Source organism: Callospermophilus lateralis, chromosome 3, assembly GCF_048772815.1.
Source record: "Callospermophilus lateralis isolate mCalLat2 chromosome 3, mCalLat2.hap1, whole genome shotgun sequence".
NCBI lineage: Eukaryota > Metazoa > Chordata > Mammalia > Rodentia > Sciuridae > Callospermophilus > Callospermophilus lateralis.
The window spans coordinates 89196741-89222303 of NC_135307.1; the positions used below are offsets into that span (position 1 = coordinate 89196741).

A 25563-nucleotide genomic window follows, 5' to 3' on the forward strand; every position below is an offset into this window, starting at 1 on the left:
GCATGTTTTTGACCTTTTTACTGAAGTTATTTATTTTATTGGGTTTTTTTTCTCAAACATATAGCTTATGTACCCTGTCTACCATGTGTTTACACTAACATATTTTGCTTTCTAGTCAATTTTAGTTTTTTATATTAATTCACTCTGATTTTGTTGAAATCTTAAAGATTGATATTTACCTATAGTAAAATTCACTTTTCAGATGTACATTTTAAAATTTTTTAACATGCATAGATTCTTATAATCATCATCATGACAGAAAGATTAACAATTATTTCAACACCTCAAGAGGCTTTCTAGTCCTGCACCTCTCTATTCATTCTTTTCTCCTACCCTAGCCTCTGGCACCCTGATCTGTTTCCTGTTTCTATAGTTTTGCTTTTTCCAGATACAAAATTTATATAATAACCTTTTAAGAATAGTTTTTTCCCCACTTAATACATTTGAGATCTCTCTATGTTATTGCATTTATTCCTTTTTAAAATTTTTTCTAAAGAATATTCCATTGTGTGGACATACTATCCATTGTATGGATGTACTATGGTTTAAGCTTTGGTTTATTATTTCAGTTTTGATTTCTTCTTTGATTCAAGTAGTTTCTTAATTTCTATCCTGTCTTGTTGACCTCAAGCTGTTAATTTCTCATGGTGGAACAGTGACTACCCATGTTCCTTGAGATACTGCCATAAATAATGCAATAAGCCTTTAGAGGAAAGCAAATAAAGCCTAGGTTCTTAGCATGGCTTCAAGCTTATCTCCTAGCATATTTGATTTTCTAAATTCTACACAGCCAGCCATGTGTTTTCATTTCTCAAAGCTTTACACATGCTGTTTGTACTGTCTAGAACATCATTCCATCATTGAAATTCTATTTGGGTCTCAGGTCCCAATTTCATAAAGTATTTCCAAGTTCTTCAGTCAGCATCCTTTACTTCTTTTATGTTTTGTTGAATACCTTCCTTTTGATAGTTAGTATCCTTTTGATACTAATTAGTGGGGCTGCTTGCACTTAGGTTTGAGGTTGGGGATGAGCAAAGGAAATCTTAGCAGAACATCAGAGGAAGGGGTGTCCCCCAGTAGGATTGCCCTGTCTTTAACTTAAAGTCAAGATTTTCTTAAACTGGTTCTCTCTGCTTGACTTTTTTTTTAAATTTATTTTTAGATTTTTTTTAGTTGTAAATCTAAATAAACAAAATATTCTTTTTATGTGGTGCCAAGGAACAAACCCAGTGCCTCACGCATGCTAGGCAAGAGTTGTACCACTGAGCTACAACCTCAGCCCCTCTACATGACTTTTGATTCTTCCAAGTTTAGATGACTACTTCCTTCCCTTGTCCCTGTGGGCCAAGGGGTGGTGAATTTCCACTGTTACTGGTTCTAGGTAACTACCCTATCCTTTTTGTTTTTCTGCTCCTTACCTTTGTAAATAGTCTTTTTATTTAACTGATCTTGAATTATTCTAAATCGAGGGTACCATCTGGTCTAGCTCAGATCTTGATTGATGTAGTGCCATAGCATGTTTCTTTTAACTCATAATACATTTTGTTTTCTTTTTATAGTTGTTAGTTTTGAAAGAATTGCAAAATAAATATCTTACACTTGATTATCATTTTCATATATTGTTTTTATTAAGTGTTCATTTCCTTTAATTCTGAAAATAAACTTGGAGGTTTCATCATCATTGCTATTTTACTGAGAAGAAGGACAGCATATGACTTCCTAGGTCAGCACAACTTGTAAGTGGCTGTACTGATATCCATATGATCTCAAGCCTGACTCAAAGCCCAGTGTGCTTTCTTTTTTTGTTGTTTGTTTTCCTTTGTATCTTTTTATTAATTAAAATTAAATAATTTTGAAACAATGACAGACTAAGATAGAAGTTTATCTAATTATTTTTCTTGAACCATTTGAATGTTGCCAGCCTGATACTCAGTTGCCCCTATTACTTAAATGTGTATTTCCTAGAAAAAGAACATTCTCTAATGTAATCATAATTCATTGTCCAAAATGGGAATTAAATTATTACATTGCTACCATCTAATCCTTTGACCCCATTCAGATTTCACTGATTGTCCTACTCTTGTTCTTATGGCAAAAATATTCAGTTCAGAATCATTTGTTGTATTATCTTATCTTTAGTTTAATGCAGCCTGGAATAGGTCCCAAGTTTTTCTTTGATATTTATAATCTTGACACTTTGGCAGATTACAGGCCAGTTATTTTGTAGACTTGATTTGCATTTGTTAGACCAGGATGCAAGAAAAGACCACTGACTCCAATTAAAATCAAATTAAAGCAAGCTTATTATTTCGACCTGCCGGGCTGTCTCTCCCACCCAAAACCGCAGGAACAAGACAGCAGCCGCGACTTTCCTGCAGCCCAGCTTTATAGCCCAGAAAGTTACACAAAGGGGGGTTACAGATAACAGAACTCTGATGAGCATAACACTAATGGTAGTTTACATTTTTGCTGGCCCTGACATTAGAATTTAAGGTCATTAGAGCCTCAGAGAGGGTTGTTATCTGGCCAGGGAAGGCCAAGATTTGTGAGGCGTCACTAAAGTTTCAGAGAGGGCTGCTATCTGGTCAGAGAGCCAGGCATGGGTGAGTTCAAGGTACAGGCAGGCATTCCAAGCAGGTTCATAGTTTGCAGTAATTTATAGTAAAGCCGAAATTATCTTTTCATGGCTTTGTGGTGAGATGGCTCCCAATTTTAAGAGAAAATCAGGTTGGGTCTATCAGATTGTCTAGGGTCTCCTCATGATTACGTTCAGATTATGCATCTTTGGTAGAAGGATCACTACAATTTGCTTATTTGGTTAACACAGTATCTGGGAGACTTTCACACTGTAAAGTTACTCTTTTTTTTTTTTTAAACCGGGGATTAAATCCATGGGTGCTTAACACTAAACCACATGCCCAGCCCTTTTTTATATTTTATGTATGTATGTATGTATGTATGTATATGCTGAAACACTGTATTTTATTTAGAGACATGGTCTTGCTGAGCTGCTTAGGGCCTCTCCAAGTTACTGAGGCTGGCTTTGAACTCAAGATCCTCCTGCCTCAGCCTCCTGAGCCACTGGGATTACAGACATGTGCCACTGAACCCAGTTTATAAAGTTACTCTTTTCTCTGCTTTGTAATTAATAAATATTTTTGCTGGAGCCAGGCATGGTGGTCCATGACTGTAGTCTCAGCTACTTGGAAGGTTTAGGCAGGAGAATTGCAAGTTTGAGGCTAGCCTGGGCTACTAAGTGAGACTTTGTCTCAAGATGTAAACATAAAAAAGGCAGGAGAAGGCTGGGGTTGTGGCTCAGTGGCATAGCGCTTGCCTCACATATGTGAGGCACTGGGTTCAATCCTTAGCACCACATAAAAATAAACAAACAAAAATAAAGATATTGTGCCCATGTATAACTAATATATATATTATATATTATATCCCCAGTACTGAAAAAATAAATAATAAGATTTTGTTGGGGCTGGGTGAAGTGGTACACGCCTATACTCCCAGCAGCTTGAGAGACTGAGGCAGGAGGATCATGAGTTCAAAACCAGCCTCTGTAAATTAGCAAGGCCCTAAGCAACTCAGTGAGACCCTGTCTCTTATAAAATACAAAAAAGGACTGGGGATGTGGCTCAGTGGTTAATTGCCCCTGGATTCAATCCCCAGTACCAAAAAATAAAAAACCTAAAAATAAAAATTTGATAGGAAGTACTTTGAGACTATGCCAAATAGCCTATCCCTATCAGATTTTCAAAATATTTATTTGAAATAAAGTAGCATATACTCATGGTTTTTTGTTTTATTTTTATTGTAATGGTCAGATTGTTCCTATTAGTGAAAAATGGTATTTAGAAACCAAGTTCTGGCTGCTAAGTGTGATCATTGCTTTTCAGTATCACTGTTCCCAGGTCATTTTAGTGTAGCTATACAAACCTAAGAAAGAAACATATACATTTGCTTATGTTTATACACACATATATACACAGTTACATCCTATCTACCATCTATCTATATTGGAGTATATGAGTTTTCACTAATTCTAATGTAACACTACACCATTCAGTCTAAATTTACCCCACTTTTTTTTAAAAAATATTTTTTTAGTTGTCAGTGGACCTTTATTTTATTTATTTATATGCAGTGCTGAGAATCAAACCCAGGGCCTCGCATATGCTAGATGTGCTCTATCACCAAGCCACAACCCCAGCCCCCAATTTTTCCCTTATTTGTAACTTCTTCTGATAATGAGAAACTTGGCTTTCAGTATTCTTAACAGATTTTCTTACTTATCTGTGCCCCCTTTATGTAAGTAATCTCTGTTTTCTCTACTACCATCTTTCTGTTTGAATACATTTCTTATTTTGCTTCATCTCTGAGCTGCACCTTGGTGGCCTTCCTTACTCTCCTTCAGGCTCTGACTCTCCATGTTGTCTTATATACCTGCATAGATAACATCTCTCACTCTGTTTGAACTACAGCTTCTTAGGCTGGGTTGTCTCAAAGTGTGAAGGGGTGGAGGATCATATTCTGAGCTGAAAGGAAAGGATTGGCAATCCATCCCAAAGGGTGAGGAGGACATCAAGGTTTATAACTATATATCACCTGTGATAGCAGGTCTAAATTTTGTTGAATGAACAAAATGTTCTCCATTTTTCCTTCTTCCCCGAGTCATGCTAACTCTTCTGTGAGAGGTGATAAAAGCCGTTTGGAGGCACGGATTCCTGATTACCTTGTTTGGTTTCACATGTCCCAGGGACACAGTTATTGGACAAAAGTTAAGTGCAGAATTGTTTTTTGTGTTTGCTGACTAATGCCAGAAATACCAAGATGCTATTTAATCTCTGGAAGTTAAATTAATCTAATTGAATCATGATTAGCTATTAATACACATCAGTACAAAGATAGAGAAGGAGGTAAGAGTGTGAGGAGAGAATTTGCTGGGTGGAGCAAATTAAAAATAACTAAACAAATTTAGCAAATTTATTTTAGGATAGGGATTGTTGACTAAGGACAGATGAATTCACAAAATTTTGGAAACTGGGGGCTTAGGAATAGTAAAGGGTGGGGGCTGGGGATGTGGCTCATGCGGTAGCGCACTCGCCTGGCATACGTGTGGCCCGGGTTCGAGCCTCAGCACTACATACAAACAAAGATGTTGTGTCCGCCGAAAACTAAAAAATAAATAATAAAATTCTCTCTCTCTCTCTCTCTCTCTCTCTCTCTCTCTCTCTTTCTCTTAAAAAAAAAAAATGGCAGCTTTCCTCAAACCATGATGTACTACCTCATGATAGACCCAGAAACATTAGGGTCAGAGGATGGATCATGGACTGAAACCTTTGAAACTGAGCCAAACTAATAACTCTTTCCTCCTTTTTTAAAAAAAAAAAAAAGAATAGTAAAGGGTGGCTCTTCTGTTATTTTCTTTGCGCCCTATACTTCTGGCAATCGTAACATAAGGCTAGTTGCTATTGATGTCTCAATACAATTTTGTGTTTCATCTTTCTCTTATGTTATTAGGAGAATGAGAAAATTTGTCAATTGCCAAAACTTAGGATTGTCGTTTGACTTTTGAATCTCTAAAGTTGTTGTGAAAACCAAAAAGAGAAATGCTCAAAATAGAGAAATGAAAAACAGTATATAAGAACATATATTCTAAGTATGAGTACCAACCATATGAAATTTATATAATTGTAATAAAACTGGAGAGTACCATGAATAATGTGTTCGGCAATGCACTTAGTGCTTTAAATTTTTTTTCCCTTTTGGGATGCCATTTTGATTCTAATTTAGAAGTACTGAAAATATATATATATATATATATAGTGTGTGTGAATATATATATAAAGTTATATAAGTCTACATATAGTTTGAAGGGAGACGAAAGAAAGATAGACGTGCTTACAATTTTCAGCCTTTTTCCCTCTTCCTTTCTTTTTTTCTGCTAACTGAAGCAGTCTAATGAATCCACTTCGATAAAGACAGAATGCTTTGTTCATTTTTATTTATTTATTTTGAGAAGGGTTCTCATTATGTTCCCCAGGCTGACCCCAAACTGTGATCCTCCTGTCTCAACTTCCAGATTATCTAGGATTATAGGAATATGTCACCATGACCAGTTGTTTTAGTCTTTTTAAAAATCTTCCTAGGTCTCTAGTCATGACAACAATTTTAGGGTCAGAGAAATTTTAAGCAGGGACACTTAAATATTCTTTAGACTTGTGTCATAGTTAAGAAAATTATCCTTTCTGTGTCCTTCTCTTTCTTCCTTAGGAGTGAGCTCACGGATCAATCATGTTGTGGTGGGGGTGGGAGTGGGGTGCGAAGAGAACTGGTCCGTAAAACCAAAGCAAAAGCTCCTAGAAAGATCCTGTTTTGTCTGGCCACAGAGTACTTTTTGGTTTAGAAATTATATTCTCACACCACTAAAGGTTTGCATGGTAAGGATAGGTCACTGCTACATCCAAAGGGTCCCTCTGTTCAGGCTTAACTTCTGACATCTCTCCCTTTTGTACTCATACTTCCTGTTCAAATAAAAGTAACTTGAATGAAGGGATGGGGGCAGAGAGGTTTGTTGGACTGTTTCTGGAGTTACTTGCTTGAGTGATTGCTGTTCCTAAGGTGAAGATCTTTAATTCTAAGAGTAAACTTTTCAAGGTTTACAGGCAGGTATTAAGAGATGGCAAGATATAAGGATTTTTCGGAGGGAGTTAAATGACCTGGGTGTTCTACTCTTCCACCCAGAATTCCTGATTTCCTTAAGGATTGAAATGACAAGGGTATCTTTTTTAAAATGAACACAATACCTTTATTTTATTTACTTATCTATCTATTTATTTATTTTTATGTGGTGCTCAGAATCGAACCCAGTGCCTCACAAATGCTAGGCAAGCACTCTACCACTGAGCAACATCATCAGTCCTGACAAGGGTATCTTTAAATTTTGTAGTGATACAGTCCTGGGGTTAACATCACTTAAGGGAGAAGGCCTTTATTTGGAGATATTGTGGGGAACTTCAAGGTAGGGACATCTCTCATGGAATACTTTGGAATGTGTAAGTATAGCTTCAGACACAGGTTAAGTGCCAGTTCTACCACAAAGATTTTCTTAACTACCCTAGGCTACAATCATTTCCTTTCTTAGAATATAGTATTTATATGTACCCTTCAATCATATTCTACTATACATCAGTATTGAACTGTTAACTGAATATGGTCTGTTGCCCCAAATATATGATGAATTCATTGTAGATGGAGAAAAGGTTTGAAAATATTTGAATTGTGTGTTTCTCACCTGTCCAAACCCCAAGAATGGACTAAAAGACATGAAGTGTCTCAGTGGCACAGCACTTGCTTAGTATGTGTGAGGCACTGGGTTCAATCCCCAACACTACATAAAAAAACTAAATAAACAAAGGTATTTTGTGTCGCGACCCCTTGCCCGCAAGGAAGACGCAACTCAGGAATCTTCTTTCAGCAGTTTATTCAGGCCTTGATTAAAGTATCTTCTAGTGACCCCCCTACTCCCGAGCGCCCAAGCACAGCCTAATAAAGCCTCCCACGTACCAATCTTAAGCCGCCACGTGGATCTTTCTCATAGGGTGGCAAGGGATAGCGTGCCAACTCTCCATAAAAGGATTTGTTTACCACAGGCCACAGTGGAAGCCGGCGCCATCTTCTAATGGCGGCCACAATCTACAACAATGGCTTACCACAGTTCCCCCTTCTATTTTATAAAACAATGCAGGCGAAAGTAGAGGTCCTATCCCACTGTGCAGAAGCGGCTGCAATGTATGGTTCAGTCCTAAGGAGGCGCCTTCCCCAGACCTGACCCCATATCAGCCGACGCCTTTTTTCGTAGGGCGGGGGCGTGGACGTCAAACCCGCATGCAATAGGACATGCTTTCCTTGAGGTCCGTTGAGGAATCACTCAAGTGCAGTGCTTTGCCTCGCATCCTGCATCGTGACGAAGGCGAGAAGTAGGGCAACACAGGTAGCCTGGTAACAATAACAAATTTTTAGTTGGCAACACAATCCCTAAGCCCCAGAGGAAAGTAAAGAGTCTGTAGCCGAGAAGAAAGACCAGTCCTAAAACCCATCTGCGTGTAATGGTAACAAGACCTGCAGAGTGCAAGGGCTATTCAGTACTGGGGGAGAATAAGAAAGAGGACATGCCAATCCCAGTGCAATGTGAAATTAACTTGGGGTGCAATGGCCATGCCCAGAAAATCACTGTTTAAGATGTGCAAGCCAGATTTGCGGAGACATGCCATTTTCCAAGGCCGCAAGAGCCTGTACAATCATAGCCTTCTCCTGTGTATGGCAAGTTTTAAGGCGACAGAGAAGCCACAAACAAAGTATAATACCGAAGCAACACATTGCCCCAAAAATGCTCATTCCCATCCACTCCTTAAAGAAGGAAAAGGCAGAAGATAGCCAACTGGTGAATTGACCCAAAGTCACTGGTTCGACACGGGTACTATTCAAAACAGCAATTTGAGTTAGTTGAGATTGGAGTAAGTTTTCTGCTTCCATGGACCAGGTTCCGGATAAATATTTCCCGATGATGTGGGAGGCATTCCTGGAATCATTAAATCTGACAGAGGTTATACATAAATGTGCACGTTGATCAACACAACCTAAATATACTAGATCAGACAATTCCTCAACTTGAGCTTGAAGCAGATCTATCCTTTGATTAGCAGCCAGAATCCCAGATAAAATGTGTTGATTAATTCTACTTTGAGATTCAAGTATGGTGGATGTTTGTTGAATAACCTCATTAATAGTGGCAGCAGTTTGTACTAGGCTGGCCATGTATATCTTTGATGGACTTATACTCATTAGCCCAATGTTTTTTTGTTTTTGTTTTTTTTTTTTTTTACATCTGGGGCATAAACTTGGTTGACGGCTAACAGAGGTGGGCTCAGTTTTGGATGTTCCCCTCTTGTTAGGACACTCTCATTTAAAATGTCCTCCTTGACCACACCCAAAACACTTTCCGGCAACAGGGCTGGATTTATGTGATAATTGAAGGACAGCAGCAGCAAGGCCAGCATTAGTTAACGGCCCACCTATTTCTCTACAGACTTTCATCTAGGCCTCTATGCCTTTGTTTTTATAAGGAGTAATAGCTGCTTTACATTCTTTAGTACATTGTTCAAAAACAAGTTGTTTAATCAAGGGCATTGCTCTATCAGGGTCACCAAAGATTTTTCCTGCGGCATCCACCATCCTAGCAACAAAGTCCGAGAAAGGTTCTGTGGGGCCTTGCATGATTTTTGTTAAATTGCCAGACACTTCTCCTCTATTTGGGAGTGATTTCCATGCACGGATACAAATGTTATTGATCTGTTCATATACCTCAGGGGGGTATCCTGTTTGTTGATTAGCAAACCTGCCTTGTCCCAAAAGCATATCCTTATCCCAGGCAGGGCGTCCTGCTGCATGATTTTGAGCAGCTTGCTCTACTGCACCCTCTAGCATAAATGCTTTCCAATCCAAATATTTCCCTGGGGAGACACAAGCGCAGACTAGACTAGCCCAATCTGAAGGAGTCATACAAAATCTAGCAAGTCCCTCCACCTGAGTAAGGGTGAAAGCGGCATCCACACCATAAGTGCGGACAGATTCCGCCAAGGTTTTAATTATCTTAAAGTCTAAAGGCTCATGATATCTTCCCCTGTTATTGTCCTGAAATACAGGGTATACAAGTCCCATATCTGTATTAACTGTCCTCCAAATTTGCGCATGAAAAGATCTCCTGGAATTTTGGCTCCCCCCCACATACGGGGGTGGGGCAACCGGTACCATATCTTCTTCGAGATATTCTACCTCCTCCTCCTCAGAGTGTTGTTGACCGATATTGGATCCCGTCCTCTTTTTACAGTAGGCCTGCGTGCACTGTATCCCTTTTTTCCTTTTCTTCATTTTTATCTTGCGTAGTTGTTGTAGCAATATATCAAGGTCCTCAGAACTCTCTGAGCCGCTTGTGTTCTCAGGCGTTTTTAATTCAGCAAAGTCTGGGTAGAGCCTTCTCCTATTTTTAGTTTCAGGCTCTTTTGCCTTCTCACTACTCTTACTCCCAATGCTCTCTGCCACTTCACTATGTGATCCTTCAGACTTTTCCTCATGTAGTTGCTCAAGAACAGCTTGACCCTCACTCACAGCTTCCTGGCATTTACTATCTACTATACATCCTCTAAGTAACTTCCAAAGTGGTATAACACCACCCTCTAAGGTGCCTTGTTCACGAGCGAAATCTAGATCTTTCCCTAATTTGTCCCAGCTAGGTATAGTAAGGCTGCCCGAAAACGCAAACCACGGTGCAGCAATATCTGTCTTCTGTAAAAATCTCTGTAAAGTACTACGTTTCACTTCTAGGCCCTTGGAACGTAACAGGCCATCTAGGGCCAGGAGAAGCGGACTTGAAGATGCGGCACCCATGACACAACAAAAGACACACAAAAAACAAAAGTGAAAGTACACAGTGCAGCTGCAATAAAATGTAACGCTCTCTCTTGCTTTATAGAGGAGCTGCCCCGCTTTGATCGCGGATCCCACTTACCTGGGACTAATCACCGCTTTGATCGTGGATCCCACTTACCTGGGACTAACCGGTGCACCACCCCTGACTACTGAAAGTTCTGGTTCCCGGGTCTCGGCACCACTTGTCGCGACCCCTTGCCCGCAAGGAAGACGCAACTCAGGAATCTTCTTTCAGCAGTTTATTCAGGCCTTGATTAAAGTATCTTCTAGTGACCCCCCTCCTCCCGAGCACCCAAGCACAGCCTAATAAAGCCTCCCACGTACCAATCTTAAGCCGCCACGTGGATCTTTCTCATAGGGTGGCAAGGGATAGCGTGCCAACTCTCCATAAAAGGATTTGTTTACCACAGGCCACAGTGGAAGCCGGTGCCATCTTCTAATGGCGGCCACAATCTACAACAATGGCTTACCACAATTTTGTCCATCTACAACTTAAAAAAAAAAAGACATAAAGTATAGCAAAAAGTGAGGCATTTCCTGATGTTCTTTCAAGAGATCAGGTTTGGGTGAGCAGGCAGACCTAGTGTGGAAGATCCTCCCCTGGTTCCTCATTGGCTGAGTACTGTCTCCTAAGGGTTATTTAAAGAAATATATCTTTAGTTGTCCCCACATCCCTTTATTCTGCGGTGGGAAGTGGGTAAGGTGGGAAGGTTTTTCTGGGTTTGAGTACCTTTTGACACTGTAACAGTGGTCACCTCATGCTTTGAATATAACCCTTGCTATTCTGCCACTGAGACATATTTTAAAGTGAACATGCTTTCTTTTCATGTGGGGAGCAGGATCACCTTCTTCCTATCCTAGGCTGAGATATCTTCCTTTGATAACATATCCACCACAGGAATCAAGTAATTCGGACATCAGGGATGGTGCCAGAAGATCTAAGAATTGGCTATTTAATCACAGCCCCCCAAAGGGAACACCTGGAATGAATCTCTTCTTTAAAACTCTCTGTTCTCCTGGATGGGCAGAATCATGGCCTCTGCTACAGGAGTCTCCTGTGCTTCTCCTTTGCTAGCAAAGCAAGACACTTCTTTTTTCCTTTTTCTCAAAACCATACTTTGTTATTGAATTGGCATGGGGAAAAGGACTGAGCTTTCAATAACAGCTCATGTGCAGTTCCTACTTCTTTATCCAAGTTACTGTTTCTTTTATTTATATACATATGTGTATATAAATAAACTTCATATATATATATATATAATATATATGAACGCAGGGCCTCACACGTGCTAGTGGAGTGCTCTACTACTGAGCTACAACCCTAGGCTGTAAGTTACTATTTCTTTTTTTTAAAATTTTATTTATTCGAATTAGTTATATATGACAGCAGAATGCAATTCAATTCACAGTAAACATAGTACACAATTTTTCATGTATCTGGTTGAACACAAAGTAGAGTCTCCCCATTCATGTTTTCATGCATGAACTTAGGGTAATGATGTCCATCTCATTCCACCGTCTTTCTTACCCCCATGCCCCCTCCCTTCCCCTCCCTCCCCTTTGCCCTATCTAAAGTTCCTCTGTTTCTCTCATGCTCAACCCCCATACCCAATATGAGTTAGCATCTTTCTATCAGAGAAGACATTCAGCATTTCGTTTTTAGGGATTGGCTTACTTTACTTAGCATGATATTCTCCAGCTCCATCCATTTACCTGCAAATGCCATGATTTTATTCTCTTTTAATGCTGAGTAATATTCCATTTTGTATATACACCACATTTTCTTTATCCATTCATCTACTGAAGGGTATCTAAGTTGGATCCACAATTTAGCTACTGTGAATTGTGCTGCTATAAACATTGATGTAGCTGTGTCCCCGAAGTATGCTGATTTTAAGTTCTTTGGGTATAAACGGAGGAGTGGAATATCTGGGTCAAATGGTGGTTCCATTCCCAGTGTTTCAAGGAATCTTCATACTGCTTTCCAGATTGGTTGCACTGATTTGTAGTCCCATCAGCAATGAAAGAGTGAGCCCTTTTCCCCATATCCTCATCAACACTTATTGTTGTTTGTATTCTTAGTAGCTATCATTCTGACTGGAGTGAGATGAAATCTTAGAGTAGTTTTGATTTGCATTTTTCTATTTGCTAGAAATGTTGAACATTTTTTATATATTTCTTGATTGATTGTATATCATCTTCCAAGAAGTGTTTGAAGTTACTATTTCCTTTTTATAAAATAATTTCTTTTTTAGTTGTAGAAGGACCCAATACCTTTATTTTATTTATTTTTGTTTTGTAGTGCTGAGGATTGAACTCAGAGCCTCACACATGCTAGGTGAGCACTCTACCACTGTGCCACAACCCCAATGCCCTGAAGTTACTATTTCTTAACAAAGAGATTTTATATCTCTGTTGATCAGACTGACCCCTTACCCCTCAGCTCCTGTTTGTCCAGGAACTGTTCAGGTGAATGGACTTTTGAATATGCCATATCTATAGGCTGTGATGCTATTGTGTAAGTTATCTGCTTGTAACTTTCCATTCTGCTCTATTTCTTCTCTGACTGCCTTTCTTACATCTCAGTTTTACATTTAAGGTCAAATACTGTGTTCTGAAAATAGACAACTGGACTTTCTATTTCTCATAGTCCCTAATGGGAAACTCATAAGTGTTTCCTGCCTTAGGCTAAGATTAATACAGTTCGGGGACCTACATGTCTCAAGACTGGTTTCTTTCAGAATAACAACTGTTCTTTCTTTCCATTGGGTATGACACAGGTTTCAGTTGGCTTTGTTCATGTTCACCTGCATTTCAAAATTTCTGTTGTAGTTTCTCTCTCTGTTAGTTCCTTGGAAAGTGTTTAATTACCAGTTTCCATAGTATGCACTGCATGGATAAATATACTTAAACACAGAAGATGAAGTTTTCTGTAGTTCATAGTATAAAATGGAGAAGGAAAATAGGAAATCTAGATTCATCTGTCAAAGTTAGATACAGGCTGTTTCCTGTTTCCTCTGGTGAAATCTGCTACAAAAGACTAGAGTCAGTATCTGGTCTGCATTTGGCCCATGTCTCAAATTATGTCTGTTGATTCCTAGCTAGGTTTATGTAGCTATTAGAGGAAGAGATGAACTATTCTGAGCCCTTTCACCAACTAAGGCCCAATTACGTTGTTTTTTTATTTTTTAAATTTACTTTTTATCTTACACAGATAACTCTGTCTTCATCTTCAAATAAGTGGTACAAAAGTCTCCTTTTCTGTACTATCACAAGAGGGAATGGGTCAGTAGATGCACAGATAGTATTAACTTTACCTCATCATCTCCATGTGATGAGAAGTGTAGGTAAGTGCAACTCTGGGTTCCTTAAGGTTTTTTGTTTTTTTCAGTACTGGGGATTGAACCTAGGGGCATTCTACTACTAAGCTAGTCCCTGCTCTTTTAATTTTTAATCTTAAGACAGGGTCTTGCTGAGTTGCTGAGACTGATTTTGAACTTGTGATCCTCCTGCCTCAGATTTTCAAGTAGCTGGGATTACAGGTATGTGTCACTGCTCAGTATTTATTATTTTGAACATTTTCTCATCCTAAGTTGGAACTCTGTGATTTTGTATTTTTATTTTTTATAAGTCTACTTGGAAACATAATACATAAAGGAAAGAACTATAAACTACTCAAAACACACCTATCAGTGAAAAATTCCTTTAGGAAAATTTAAATCTTAAAACAGTCATGAAATCTCCAGAGATGAGGTTCATTTTGGTTGGATTTAAGAATGGTTTGCCTGATAATGTTACTGATATCTTTCCAACAAGCAGAGTGTTCCATTCCTTAAGATTTATCTTGTTGAACTTATTTTTTAATGAACTATTTTTTGAAGCAGTTTTAGGCAGAGAAAAATTAAGCAGAAAGTACATGGAGTTCTCTCACACCCTCTCCCCGCTCATGTTGAGCTGCCTCCACTAACAGTATCCTGTACCACAATAGTACATTTATTACAATCTGTGAACATACCTTAGCACATCATTGTCACCCAAAGTACATAATTTATCTGTGGGTTCACACTTGGTACATTCTTTGAGTTTTGACAAATGTATAATGGCATGTGACTTTTTGTTGTAGTATACAGAATAGTTTCACTGCTCAAAAAAGTCCCCTTTGCTCTGTCTAGTCAGTCATCTCTTCTAACCCCTGGCAATGACTGATCTTTTTATTGCCTCCGTAATGTTATTTATTTGGAATCATACAATATTTTGCCTTTTTCAGATTTCCACTTAGTAATATGATATTTTGAGATATGATAATTTGCCCATTTTTGATTAGGTTGTTTCCTTTGTCTATTTTGGGTACTCTTCCTTTATCAGTAAAATCTTTTGCTAATATTTTATCCTGGTCTGTGACTCGTCTTATTCTTTTGAAAACTTCTTTTAAAAAAATCTTCATTCCTAGATTCAGTTGAATTTAGAATATTGGGTATTGCTAGGTTTTTGTTTTGGGCTTTAGGTTGTAGGAGTCCTCATATAGCAGTATCTAGTGGGCTGTCACCTATTTAGCTAACACTTTAAAAAACTGGAAGTATTTTATTACATGCATTCTGTCTAATACTTCTTCCTACTTATGCCCCAGAAAAGAATCAAGACCACCCATTTCTCTAGAATGTAACCCTGCATCTTCAGATTCCTGTTTAGTGACTTTTTTAGCCTTCAAATTGTAGTTGGTATTCAGTGAATGTTTCCATTTGATTCACTTTATTATCATGGTGAGAGTGGAACATGGTGTTATCTGGCTTGTGGTACTCTTCTAAGGCTGTGAATTTTCCAGGAATGTTTAATGAGCTCTTCCCCACAGTTCTTAAAAAATAGTAGGTGTATCTTGACAGTTTCCATGAATCCCAGGTTTGGAGCCTAGTGACTTTACCTATTAACATCTTTACCATTGAGGGAAAATTGTATCTTCAAAGATATTTACATAAAACTTGCAGGCAATTATTTGAATTTGGATAATGACATGGACAAAGTAACATTCTATTGATTTTTCATAATCCTTAATCTGCTCAGCTGTGCATGAGCTATGGGAAGAAATAACACTGAGATTTAGATGTGTCCTTGCTCTGTCTGCATCTCTGTTCCCACCTCCTGACGGGGCACTAGAAAAGAAAAGAGGAGTTTTATGAAAGATTTTCCAACCAAATAAATGAATGGCAGTCAACTCAAATAGACTATTGCAGAGAAATATACCCCTCCTTCTTCAAATTGTGGGAATTTCACCCAGCCAGATTTCAGGAGGTAAATGACCTTGCCCAGTTTTCAGCTTTGCTAACATAGAGTTAGTGAGTGGAGAGGCTGCTAGATATACCGGGAAAAGAAGTAGAATTTATACAAGGCACCAAAAAGGTTACCAGTGTTATATCTGTGTATTAGAAGGAAGCAAGAAAACTAGCTTCTAAAATGGGAGCTTTAAAAAAGTCTTTAGGCATAAATCTTTCACTGCACCCTGGGTTCTTTTGGCTTTATGCCTGATATTGGAAGCATTAAAAAAACAAACAAAACAAATAGTTCACTGGCCAAGAAGCATAGCTACAACTGTTAAAACAGAATAAGTAGCATAATTTTGACTTAGAAACTCCTGTCTTTGTACCTGTTATCCCTACTTTCATATATGAACTCACTTAATCATCATAACAATTTTTGTAATAGAGGTACACAAGATCTATTTTATAGCTAGAGAAACTGAGGCTACAGTATTTAAGTAACTTGCCAAAAGAACACATGGCTTTGAAGTGAGAACCATACTACAATTTGGAGCTATATCAGATAATTCACAGAATTGAAAGGAAAGTTGAAAATGGTCAGGAAAGCATGGGACCCCAGGTAGCAGGGAACCTAGGCAAAACCATAGCACAGAATAGTCTAATTGAGCACTACACTTGGTACTTCTGCCACTGTATGCTCAGCAGCATGCAATACTGTTGAACTCTTGGAGATTTATCAGTTATTGCTTTGTTTTTGCAACTTTCTTTCAAAACTCAAGTGGGAACATTAGCGTAGTTAATGTGCCAGTGCTGTAGCTGCCAGAAAGTGAAGAGCAGTATCTGGCTTGCTTGGCTTCTGTAGTAGAGGATTGGGCCCTCCTTGCCACTAAGACTTACACAATCAAAGACTTCCCTCAAATAGTCAAAATATGAATGTCTACCATACCAGGAGGGTATGCAGACATCCATGTGCATACTGTTATGGAAAGGTTGAACTGGGAAGCTGTGCCTTCCTCATAAACCTGGCTGTTTTTTCCTGAGACCAGTTCTGCCTATTCAAGATCAGTAGAACTTTCAGGCATAACACAAAGTTTATTGAGTATAAAGTTTATTGAGCTAAATGACCAACAGAACCTAGCTATCAGGGGCAGTTTGAGGAGAAAATGTATATATAGTCGACTCATGAGGAAAATCCTAATTTCTGAGCTTACCTGATCCTTAGCGTGGTGTCTTTAGATCTGGCACTTACATGTTACTGGGTAATATTTCACTGTAGGTTTATCCACTTAACCATAGTGAACATTTTCTTGTCATGAGAGGAAAAAAAAAATATTTTGCCAGCATGTCTTTACTCTTTTTCTAGACTCTTTGCCTTAAGACTAGGGATCATGGCCTGGCGTGGTTCATATACCTGTAATCTCAGCAACTTGGAAGGCTGAGACAGGAGGATCATAAGTTCAAGGGCAGCCTCAGCAATTAAGCAGGGGCCTTAGCACTTTAGAGAAATCCTGTCTCAAAATTAAAAATAAAAAATGGTGGTTGGTGTTGTAGTTGAGTGGTAGAGAGCTTGCCTAGCACATGTGAGGCACTGAGTTCAATCCTCAGCATCATATAAAAATAAATGAAATAAAGGTATTGTGTCCATCTACAACTAAAAAAAAGTTTTTTAATTAAAAAAGGACTGGGTGGGCTGGGACTATGGCTCAGTGGTACCACACTTGCCTGGCATGTGTGAGGTACTGGGTTCAATTCTCAGCACCACATATCAATAAATAAAATAAAGATCTATCAACAACTAAAGAAAAAAAAAGTGCTGGGAATTGCTCAGTGATAAAGTACCCCTGGGTTAAATCCCTAGTACAAAATAAATAAATAAATAAAAATATTTAAATGATCGACTGCATTTTCCTTAGCCATCTTTATTCTGAAGCTGAATTTATTCTTGTAAAATGGTAGGAATTTATAGTCATGTGTGTTTGAAATATTTTATAAATTTTTAGATTAAAAATAATTTTATGGATTGGCTAGCTTCACTTAGCATAATCTTCTCTAGTGCCATCCATTTCCCTGCAAATTCCATGATTTTGTCATTTTTTAGTGCAGAGTAATACTCCATTGTGTATAAATGCCACATTTTTTTTATCCATTCATCTATTGAAGGGCATCTAGGTTGGTTCCACAGTCTAGCTATTGTGAATTGTGCTGCTATGAACATCGATGTAGCAGTATCCCTATAGTACGCTCTTTTAAGGTCTTCAGGGAATAGTCCGAGAAGGGCAATAGCTGGGTCAAATGGTGGTTCCATTCCCAGCTTTCCCAGGAATCTCCATACTGCTTTCCAAATTGGCCGTACCAATTTGCAGTCCCACCAGCAATGTACAAGTGTACCCTTTTCCCCACATCCTCGCCAGCACTTCTTGTTGTTTGACTTCATAATGGCTGCCAATATTACTGGAGTGAGATGGTATCTTAGGGTGGTTTTGATTTGCATTTCTCTGACTGTTAGAGATGGTGAGCATTTTTTCATGTACTTGTTGATTGATTGTATGTCCTCCTCTGAGAAGTGTCTGCTCAGGTCCTTGGCCCATTTGTTGATTGGGTTATTTGTTATCTTATTGTTTAATTTTTTGAATTCTTTGTATACTCTGGATATTAGGGCTCTATCTGAAGTGTGAGGAGTAAAAATTTGTTCCCATGATGTAGGCTCCCTGTTTACCTCTCTTATTGTTTCTCTTGCTGAGAAAAAACTTAAGGAGAGCAACTAAGAACAGAATAGGGAGGAACAGCATGAGAAGAAGATCACCATTAAACAGGGTCGAGAGGGGGTAGGGAAAGAGAGAGAGAAGGGAAATTGCATGGTAAAGGAAGGAGACCCTCATTGTTATACAAAATTGCATATAAGAGGAAGTGAGGGGAAACGGGAAAAAAATCGAGAGAGAGAAATGAATTACAGTAGATGGGGTAGAGAGAGAAGATGGGAGGATAGGGGAGGGGAGGGGAGGGGGAATAGTAGAGGATAGGAAGGGCAGCAGAATACAATAGACACTAGTATGGCAGTATGTAAAAAAGTGGATGTGGAACCGATGTGAATCTGCAATATGTATACGGGGTAAAAATGGGAGTTCATAATCTGCTTGAATCAAATGTATGAAATGTGATATGTCAAGAGCTTTGTAATGTTTTGAACAAATAATAATAATAAAAGAATCAAAAAATAAAAATAAAAAAGGAAAGACTATAGAATGAACCTGAAATAATTTTCCTATGTACTTATATGAATATATCACAGTGAATCCCACCACCACCGTGTACATCCACAAGAATGGGGTCCTAATTAGAACAAGGTATATTCCGTGCTTGAATAATTATATAAAAATGAATTCTTCTGTCATGTATAAATAAAAAGAATCAATAAAAATTTAAAAAAAATTTTTAAATCTGCTATGGGTAGAAGGATCAGTGACATGGTCTGCTTTTGTTGTCACAGGTGTTTCAAGACTTGGGGACTGAAGTACTCTCTGGAGCTGCCAGAGGCTACAACATATGCCTTTTTGCCTATGGGCAGACAGGCTCTGGGAAGACTTATACCATGCTGGGGACCCCAGTAAGTATTATTACTACAATGATGTTTCTAATGTCACAACAAGCCTGAATCTTGTGTTCTCCTTGCCACTGTGAGATAGAATGTGATTTTCATTGCCAGTCAGCTTTAACAAAATTTAATGAACCCTCTTCTATACTAAGAATGGATTTTTTATCACTTTAATTGAAAGGTAAACTTTGATTAGCCTGCTTATTCAATCCTGAAGAACCTTAGGATTTTACAACTCCCTTTGACAAAGATGTCCTTGTCAGTTCTACTGAATTTGTCATATTATTTCCAAGTTCATCGCTTGAAACCTTAACCTTATCTGTGTCTATAGGACCTAAACTGAATCTTCAGTGCTGGCAAGAACTGTGCAGAGATGAGATTACTATGGCCACTCTAAAAGGTTACCAGTGTTATATCTGTGTATTAGAAGGAAGCAGGAAAACTAGCTTCTAAACTGGGAGCTTTAAAAAATATGTAGGTTTTAATGAGCACTTTGCTTTATCTACAGCAATTCAGAAGGGCAGCATTCCCTAAGAATACCTCTGTTTTAGAAGTATCCCAGGGAGATGAACTGGTGGAAAGGGTGACAGATAAGATCATTCAGGGACATTATCTGAGACATTATTCCTCCTGAAAGATTATCCTGCTGCTTTAGGCCTGATTCATCACTTCTTTTGTCTGTGTCTAGTGTGTTTTCATATATTTGAAATTAAAAGAAGAAATTGCCCACTAAACCAAGAGGTATAAAGCCCTTAACCTGAATATAAGATGGAGAAAGATTATGCTTCTCTCTAGATTTAGATGTATATTCTGGACACCCCGGTTCTCTAGTCTTCCTGTATGTAGGGATAGGAGGTAGGGGGATCTAGGAAGGACCACATTAGTAAAATGAGTTTATGCAAGAAAGATGTAATCTTTCTTGCATGAAACACATATCTAAGTTTGCCAGCTTCTCCTTTTCTTCTTTCTTATGGTAATAATCTGACTCCCTCAGTGCATTCCTCCCATGAGGGTCTCTTGATGGTAGGGATACGTAAGTCTTCTATGTACTTCTAGTGAAACTGCCTAAAGTGAAAAGGGTAACACAAAGATTTCCATGTACCCATCCTCCATGCTGAGTTGGTTTCTGGGGTGTTGAGTCATAGAGATCATTTCCTAGAATAACCAATAATTCTTCCCTTTCTTCTGTTCTTTAGGCCTCTGTTGGGCTTACACCTCGGATATGTGAGGTACAGACTCTTTTAACTGGATCCTTTCAAAGTAGGTCTCTTTTGTCTAATCCTTTCAGTGAAATCCCAACCCTGTGGTTTGTGCAGGGTCTCTTCACCAAGGAAGAAGACTCTGCCTCATTGCCTTCCTCCTGTAGGATAAAAATAAGGTAATAACTTGTCAGGTACCAGGACCTGAAATGTTCCTGCCATTTCAAATTTTGGCATGTTCATCTGTCCTCTCCTTGCTTCCAGAGTTACCAGAGGGATGCAGAGAAGCCACAGAAGACACATTTTATAGAACAGGGAGATGAGAAACAATTAGGTTCTCAGGTTACAGAAAACTTAATTCCTTATCCTTGGACTTCATAAGCAGATGTCTCCTTATGTGGCCCACCTTACCCTGGCTAACTCGATTCCCTTTCCTTCGTGTTCCAAAGCTTAATACTAGATTTTTGGATTTCTTTTTCCAATCCTTTACTGGGTGGTTTTATAGGGAAATGGTTCTCAAACTCTAGTTCCCACATTAAGACCATCTTTTCTAAGATAAAATTTTAACTAATATGAAGTGAAATGTTGACATAAGGTTACCAGTTTCTATTTAAGTTTCATTTAAACATAGTTTATTTCCTTCCTTCATTTCTTTCTTCCATGTTCAATGTCCTTTCTATAAATATTAAGATGTAATTCACCTACCATAAAATGCCTGTAGTACAAAATTTTGAAGTATATAGTTTGATTTTTATAATATATCCAAGATTATACAAGCATTACCACTGATTCTAGAACATTTCCATCACCCCCAAAAGAACAAATATTCGTTCTTAAAAATTAAGTAATTGTGAATGTTATTTCTTAAAATTTTGAGTGTATAAAATAAAAATATACAAATATTTAAGTGGGAATATATGTATATATACACACACACACATATACATATTTTACTGTCTATAACATCTGGGAACAGCTATGCCAAGGGGGAGGGCAGGGTTGTAATTCAGTGGTAGAGCACTTGCCTAGCAAGCGTAAGGGGCTGGATTTGTGGCTCAGCAGTAGAGCCCTTGCCTAGCACGTGCGAGGCCCTGGGTTCCATCCTCAGCACCACATAAAAATAAAATAAAAGTATTGTGTCAACTACAACTAAAAAAAATATATTTTTTATTAGTTGTTCAAAACATTACATAGCTCTTGACATATCATATTTCATACATTTTATTCAAGTGGGTTATGAACTCCCATTTTTCCCCCATATACAGATTGCAGAATCACATCGGTTATGCATCCACGTTTTTACATATTGCCATACTAGTGTCTGTTGTATTCTGCTGTCTTTCCTATCCTCTACTATCCCCCCTCCCCTCCCCTCCCATCTTCTCTCTCTACCCCATCTACTGTACTTCATTTCTCTCCCTTGTTTTTCCCCCCCTTTCCCTTCACCTCCTCTTATATGTAATTTTGTATAACGATGAGGGTCTCCTTCCATTTCCATGCAATTTCCCTTCTCTCTCCCTTTCCCTCCCACCTCTCGTCCCTGTTTAATGTTAATCTTCTTCTCATGCTCTTCCTCCCTGCTCTGTTCTTAGTTGCTCCCTTATATCAAAGATGACATTTGGCATTTGTTTTCTAGGGATTAGCTAGCTTCACTTCGCATAATCTGCTCTAGTGCCATCCATTTCCCTGCAAATGCCATGATTTTGTCATTTTTTAGTGCTGAGTAGTACTCCATTGTGTATAAATGCCACATTTTTTTTATCTATTCATCTATTGAAGGGCATCTAGGTTGGTTCCACAGTCTAGCTATTGTGAATTGTGCTGCTATGAACATCCATGTAGCAGTATCCCTATAGTACGCTCTTTTAAGGTCTTCAGGGAATAGTCCAAGAAGGGAAATAGCTGGGTCAAATGGTGGTTCCATTCCCAGCTTTCCAAGGAATCTCCATACTGCTTTCCAAATTGGCCGCATCAATTTGCAGTCCCACCATAAAAAAATATATTTATAAAATAAAATAAAGATATTATGTCAATGTACAACATATATATGTGTGTGTGTGTGTGTGTGTGTGTGTGTGTGTATGAATGAATGAATGAATGAATGAGAGAGAGAGAGAGAGAGATGACTAGGATTACTATGTTTAGATAAGAGAATGTTAAGGAGAAAAAAATGTATGGGACAAGTGTGAATATAGTTTAGCTTTGAACTGGAGCCTCTTTTTCTGACTTCTAACTTCACAGGCAAACATATGTGTTCTGATGAGGAAGATCTTTCTGTGAGAAGTCTACTTTCTTGTTTCATAAAATCTTTACTGTTTTTTTTTTTTTCTTTTTAGTTTTCCTTTGGTGCTGGAGATTGAACCCAGCAGCACTTTACCATTGAGCTACATCCCCAGCCCTTTTTATTTTTTATTTTGATTCAGGATGTCACTGAGTTGCCTAGATTGGCCTGAAATTTTTGATCCTCCTGTTGCAGCTCCCGAGGTTGCTGTGATTATGGACATGTGCCACTGTAACCAGCTCTTTACTGATTTTAATTAAGAATTATAACTGCTTTTTTAAGGAAGGAATAAAATGTCAGTGGATAAGATAGAACATAACTTACATACAATTCCAGTGTATAAAACAGATGAGAAATGCCCTATTTAAAGCAGGGATAGAGACTGAAACCCTTATTAATTAGTTTCCCTCACTGCTCAGCAATGGCCTCTGAGATGCCTTCACAGAACAATAGAGGGTCCTGTTTGAAAATCACTCAAGAAACATACTCTATAGACTATGTGCCATGGAGGCCTGATCAGGACACAGCTGGTGGCCACATATTATGGCCAAAAATCATGTTGAAATAGTCCCTCAAGGGCTAATCTCAAATAAGCACTGTATTTTAAACCTGAAACCATGAAGTGATGAAAGCCATTGCTTAAACTCTTTTGTAAACAAGTAGAAAGACACATAAGGGGAGTCCTGGCTTGGTCAAAGACTTAGATTGTCAGAGATAGAAGCTGGAAAAGAAACCTGGAACCTTCAGATTCTTGGATTAGTATTTTTCCTTCTTTTTTTTCAAAGTCTAATTGTGTTGCCTTTCTCTCCTTTAGTTTCCTGGAAATCTATAATGAACGGGTACGGGATCTATTGAAGCAATCTAATCAAAAGAAGTCCCATACCCTGCGGGTCAGGGAGCATCCAGAGATGGGCCCGTATGTGGAAGGTAAGCTTTTGTGGTCCTGGAAATCTGAGATCAAACTGAAGTCTTAGGAGGCTGTTCAAGTATTCACTAATTCATTCAATATATATATAATAAAAATTTACTTTAGGGGCTGGGGCTGTGGCTCAGTGGTAGAACGCTTGCCTGGCACACATGAAGCACTGGGCTCAATCCTCAGCACCACATAAAAATAAAATAAAGATATTGTGTCCACCTACAACTAAAAAAATACATATTAAAAACATTTACTTGGGGCTGGGATTGTGGCTTAGTGGTAGAGCACTTGCCTGACATGTGTGAGGCACTGAATTCGATTCTCAGCACCACATACAAATAAATAATAAATAAAATAAAGATCTATCAACAACTAAAAAAAATATTTTAAAAAATTTACTTTATGCTAGTTGCTGTACTAGACACTGGATATATAATGATAAATAGAAAAGACATGGTCCTGACTAGCAGATGGAGGGAGCAAAAAAAAAATTATACAATAAAATGTCGAAAAAAGAAGAGACATGGTTCTTCCCTCACAGGTAAGCTTAAAATTTAGTAGAAGGGAGTCTGAAAATATAAGAAGATATAGTGATGAAGAAAACGTTGGGGAGGTATAGATGACCCACCTATATGAGTGGTCTGTAAAAACTTCTCTGAGGAGATAACACTGAAGCTGAGACCTGAAGGGAACATAGGAGCTAGTCCCATGAAGAACCATGTCATGAGGGGAGGAGTGTTTCTGTTAGGGAGAGCATTATGACCTACAGTCCTATGAGGCCACTTGATGTTTTCAAGGAGGACCAAGTGGCTAAAGCATGGTGAATGAGGAGAAAGGGCTCTGGTTGGGTCTACAGGTACCAGATCTGATAGAACCTTGACTAGTTCCTGGACCAGCCAGTCTCCTTTCCAGAGTATTTTCTCTTCCATTGGTGAAGATTCTTGGGAGGATGGGAAAGATGGGTAGATGTTGGACATGAATCAGGGTCTGGTGTGCTTCCTTATTAAGCCCTGATGTTTAGTACCATATGTCTTATTTCCTTAGGCCAGGTCCTGCTAATAAGTAGGAACATTTAGGTTCTTTAGTGGAGGAAATTGTTACCCTTTAGGATGTGTATAAAAATAAACATATAAATGTTAAGTTTCTATTCTCATAATAGTATGCTAATTTTCTGATAAGGAAAGGAACATGAAAGATCAATGGCCATCTCTTCTGATCAGGCATAGCCAATAGATGACCAAGTAGGCATGCCAGTCACTGATTCTGTGTCTGTCTTTTCTTGAATGTTCCATCATAAATGCAGCTGGAAACAACAAAAACATTTACTTTGCTAAGAGCCACTTTTAGTTTCCACTGTGAAAAACTTCTGTGTAAAATTTTACATAAGTTTTTATGTAAAGCAGTACTTTTCAAGGAAAATCATGAGCTGATACAGTAATGTCACAATGTCTCATCTCAAAATATCCTTGTATTTTCTAGTGGGAGGGAGGAACCAGAGGAGACCTCAGATAAAGTACAAATGTCCTTGTACAAAAGACAACTATGTAAAAAGTTAAGAGACATTCCTAAAGTTACACTGCAAGTTGGGGCAAGATTAGAACTGGGAACCTTGCCTAGAACTGGAATATAGGAATGGGACTGTATATTGAGAACCTAGCAGGAGATCTAGGATCATAGATTTTTTGATTGGCATAGTTCCTACAACACAGAGAACATATGAACTCATATAAAGTCATAGAGCTTGAGTCATATATCCAAAGTCAATGACAGGATCTAGACTAAAATCTCAGGGCTCCTGATGCAGAGCACAGGGCTCTTTTGAGAAT

The 25563-nt window shown here is 38.4% G+C and overlaps 1 protein-coding gene across 8 annotated transcripts in view; it reads left to right on the top strand.

Annotated features, from left to right (window-relative positions):
• The window catches only part of Stard9 (StAR related lipid transfer domain containing 9), a 162614-nt gene that overhangs the window by 48586 nt on the left and 88465 nt on the right, over positions 1 to 25563 (top strand). For 7 of the 8 annotated variants that reach the window (XM_076850637.2, XM_076850638.2, XM_076850640.2 and 4 more), the window contains exons 4-7: positions 19234 to 19350; positions 20535 to 20567; positions 20655 to 20716; positions 23633 to 23745. In XM_076850637.2, coding sequence (XP_076706752.2) covers positions 19234 to 19350; positions 20535 to 20567; positions 20655 to 20716; positions 23633 to 23745 — 325 coding nt within the window. Of the gene's footprint in view, positions 1 to 19233; positions 19351 to 20534; positions 20568 to 20654; positions 20717 to 23620; positions 23746 to 25563 lie in introns of those variants that run through there. The other variant, XM_076850645.2, reaches the window with a different exon arrangement.